The 3,856-nt window shown below is 43.1% G+C and overlaps 1 protein-coding gene across 1 annotated transcript; it reads right to left on the bottom strand.

Annotated features, from left to right (window-relative positions):
- Positions 1-150: 150 nt before the first annotated feature.
- Positions 151-3,700, bottom strand: LOC114866520 (protein SET-like). The gene is made up of 8 exons (XM_029168373.3): positions 3,461-3,700; positions 2,195-2,252; positions 1,963-2,105; positions 1,789-1,892; positions 1,583-1,696; positions 1,326-1,496; positions 1,066-1,200; positions 151-888 (listed from the first exon to the last, which is right to left on the bottom strand). The coding sequence occupies exons 1-8, from the start codon at positions 3,528-3,530 to the stop codon at positions 868-870; spliced, it is 816 nt and encodes a 271-aa protein (XP_029024206.1). The 5' UTR covers positions 3,531-3,700; the 3' UTR covers positions 151-867.
- Between the last annotated feature and the right edge of the window lie 156 nt (positions 3,701-3,856).

The following is a 3,856-nucleotide window of genomic DNA, read 5'->3' as shown; positions in this document are numbered from 1 at the left end:
AGGATTCATAAACATATGCATCCTGTCTATTTATTGAAACGCTGCAGACTCCAGACAACTCCAGTGGTTTCACTCCCACCTTTAGTGTGAACCCAAGCTCATAATAACACCATTTTAAAAAATACATATATAAAAGAACCCTTCAAACTATTGTGGGTGCCTGAAAAACAATATCATTTATTCAGCACATGTCCAGAGCTGGTGTCGAAGCCCTTTGCCTCACCAGTCCTCCCAGTTAAGTGTACAGTAAAGGTTCTTACCAAGACACAAATATTGCCCAAAAACATTTACAACAGGTGAAATGATCAAGCTGGTGCTTTCAATCAGTTCCACTAGTACAGTAAGTCACAGAAAATGCAACTTCTAATAGACCTTAGTAGCCCGCACCACTGGATATATTACAGTATACATTTTATATAAAAGTGGATAAGGATCCTATGATTAAGTTATCACTGCACCATGGCTTATTTTATTGAACGCACAACTCAGAAACTTCATATCTTACATAGAAATTGCTATTGTACGTATTTAAAGTCTACGTAGGAGGACATGCAGAATGCTACAATACACTTTTCCTTTTCCATGTCTTCGTAGATGTAGAGAAACAAGGACAGGTGAGACAGTCCAGAGAGCCACCAGCAGCCCGTTCCAGCCGGTGTCAATGGGGCTGCTCCTCAGCGCGGACGGGCCTCGGGTGCGGAGGAAGAGGATGGACGGGCGGACAACACAGGATTTTTTTTCTTGTTCTTTTTTTTTAAACAAACCCCCCCCAAACACAAAAAAACCAAAATACTTTGTTCCCATGGGTTGCAGGATTTGCAGGATGATCACAGAGGGAGCACTGAGAATTGGTGTTTGCTAAAATGTTTAATCGTCTTCACCGTCGTCCTGGAAGACAAATAAGAAAACTTGCTTTTATTAGTCTGAACTAAAAGTATTACGATGAACTGTTTTAACAAATTCTCATCAACAATCGTCCAATAAGAAGAGTCTTTATTAAACTCAGATTAATACTCTGCTTTTGAATCCAAGCAGACAGTAAATATGCTGGTTTAGTATCCCTACCTCTCCATCTTCATCACCGTCCTCATCATCATCTTCACCTTCCTCTTCCTCCCCTTCATCAATATCTTCCAGACCCTCCTCCTCTTCATCATCATCATCGTCACCATCACCTTCTTCGTCCTCCATGTCAGGGACCTTGAAACGCATATTCTTGACATTAACCGGATGTCCAGTTTTTAAGCACAACAAATGCACAGGAACTATAAATAGAATCAGAACCTGTAATTTTCAAGTGGTACCACACACACACAGCCCCTTACCAGATAGTACTGCAGCGGGTTAGGCCAGATGTCATCCTTGATCACTTCTCCCAGCTCATCAGCTCCTGTATCCGAGTGGTCACTAAACCAGGTGAAGAAGCTCTCGGGCTCCTCATGCTGCCTTTTCTTTCCAGCTTTGTTTGGTGTCTGGCCCGTGCGCTTAGTCAGGTCCTGGGAGAATGTGTTCAAATTTATTAATATTTGAACTCCTATTATGTTGTGTTCTTGACTGTAACTTTATGAAACACAGCACCAACCTTTCCAGCTTTCCATTTGATTTCAGACGACTTGGAAACAGGATCTCCGCTTTCATTTACATTAAACTCTTTGGAGAGAGCTTTGTTCTCAAAGTACGGATTCTCATCAAAATACTGTGAAAAAGGAAACCCAAGCATGTCACACATGGGCTAAAATATGACATGTCATTTAGAATATATAAACAAAAGAGAACCAGGTAACTCACAAAATCTATTCTGTATCCAGATTTGATATCCTCAAACTCAGTGACCTCTACCCTTGACAAGTAATGAAGAGCCTCCTCATCCTCTTCCCCCAGAAGCGCTGAAACTACACAGACATCATTAGCTGCCATCACCACCCCCACCCCCACACACACCCACTAAAGAGAACAGCTCACCTTGTGGATGGTTGACAAATGTTGTGACCCAGAAATTGGGGATTTTGGCGATCAGTTCCGATCGCTTCTGAAAGAATGGCTGGCGTAATTTGTTGTACTTCTGCTCTACTTTTAAAATTTCTTCACTAGCCTGTTCGTTCAGCCTGAAGGGGAAAGAAAAAACAAAAGTGTATCACAATGTGTCCATACACCCACATTCCAGTCATCGCTAATTAAAAACATTGAACCCTACCTGTCGATTTCATTCTGTACTTCATCAATGTGTTCGATTGCTTCTTGCTGCTCCTTCTCTGAAATAGAAAAACAACTTTAAAGCGTGTGGATTTCAAAATAAAAGCGCCAACAACAACAAATAAGGCTGCTCAATTCAAGTAAGTAAATTAGTCAAATATGTAATAATAACCTCCAGCTACTACTCGAGACAGGATCATAGCAAGTTTTTCTGTTTTGTTTGTGAGATATGTGGAAGGAATCACGTATGCCTTCAAAGAAAGACTCAGAAACAAATGGAATTATAATTTCCCTTTGACCTACGGGGAATTCTGGTCAATACAACTTCCACCAGTTCGATTATTACACAAGGATCATGCTGTAGTTTACACAAAACTTGTCTTTGCAAACAGTAAATGCTTGGCCAAGTAAATAATTGGTTCACTTTACTGTTTACGAAAAGTCTTCCGTAAGTAACGCGTTATATCGGCGTATTTATTAGGAGACGATTGTATCAAAAAGCATCTTCTAAGAAATGAATAAAACACGCATGTGACTTAGATCGTCTCGCTCTACGGACGTTCAGGTGTCCCTCCGTGTCGGAGTGTGATTTGAGGCAGAGCCCTGCGCCTCCTGGAGTCTGGAGCTTCCTGTCGGGCTAAAGGCGGCCTGGTTTGAATGAGGTGTTTAACGGCGTCTGCTCCGCCAGACGCTCTTCATCGTGGTAACACGTGGTTGCAATATTACGTCATGGCGACCTTATAGTTTCTAAACAAAACGGTGCTTGTTTACATTTTGCCCAGACGCAAACCCGAACCCAAAATGTAAAGTTCGCCAGGTGGTTCCGTTAAACTGCACAACCGACCGCAACCTCATAGCGTAAACGACGCTGTGGCTAACGATATGAGCAAAATTTAATTACGAGGCTTCATTCACAAATATGCACAACTACGTGCGATTCGCGCTATACATCGACGCAGAGACTCTGTATAAAAGGACACTCGCACGTCGAGCCAAGATGCCGCTATGCAAAGCAAATATCGGCCTCCTTCGGGTGAATTAGCCGTTAGTAGCCAGCGTTATGTTAAGCTAATAGCTAGCTAAATTGTTAGCCTATGCTAGCACTGCCGATCAGCCCTGCACAACAGCATTTCAATCATGCTACCTTACATGACTATTTGGTTCTCATCACACAAAAGAATTGAAAAACAAGCATCAATAAACATAACATGACGAAAAACAAATAAAAATGGCGCTGTACAGGATAACCGCCATTCCTTAATGTTACCAGAGGTCTCGTCCGCAACGTCGTGATTTGAATTCTCCTTCCTACTAACTTTCGCCGTTGAGGCTGACATGGTGCGAGTGTGGCGCAGCTCTTTTATCTTCAGGCGTAAATCCCCGCGTGTAGAACTGCTCTCTGAAGGACAAAAGTTACTTCCCACTAACAGTGCGCGAAGCCCACGATAAGAAGCAGCGAGCACAGCTTCACGCTTGTTTTTTTGCGCCTCCCGGTTGATGAACACGTTTGCGGAGCTCTACCGCCCCCAACCGGCGGGAGTGCGACGCGACACAGCGGCTCCAGCCTGTGGGAGGATGGTGTGACCCCTGAGGGTCCCTGTTCATTTCATTACCCGGGGACGCCAGTAGTTTTGATTCACTGACTTAGATAACTCATATTCAA

This window comes from Betta splendens, chromosome 12, assembly GCF_900634795.4.
Source record: "Betta splendens chromosome 12, fBetSpl5.4, whole genome shotgun sequence".
Lineage (NCBI taxonomy): Eukaryota > Metazoa > Chordata > Actinopteri > Anabantiformes > Osphronemidae > Betta > Betta splendens.
This window is presented reverse-complemented; position numbering and strand designations above follow the sequence as displayed.

Coding starts and splice junctions, on each gene's coding strand:
- LOC114866520 (XM_029168373.3), bottom strand. CDS start 3,530: ATGTCAGCCTCAACGGCGAAAGTTAGTAGGAAGGAGAATTCAAATCAC. Junction 1,697..1,788: donor CTGGATACAGAATAGATTTT/GTGAGTTACCTG, acceptor CCTTTTTCACAG/TATTTTGATGAGAATCCGTA. Junction 889..1,065: donor ACGGTGATGAAGATGGAGAG/GTAGGGATACTA, acceptor TTTGTCTTCCAG/GACGACGGTGAAGACGATTA.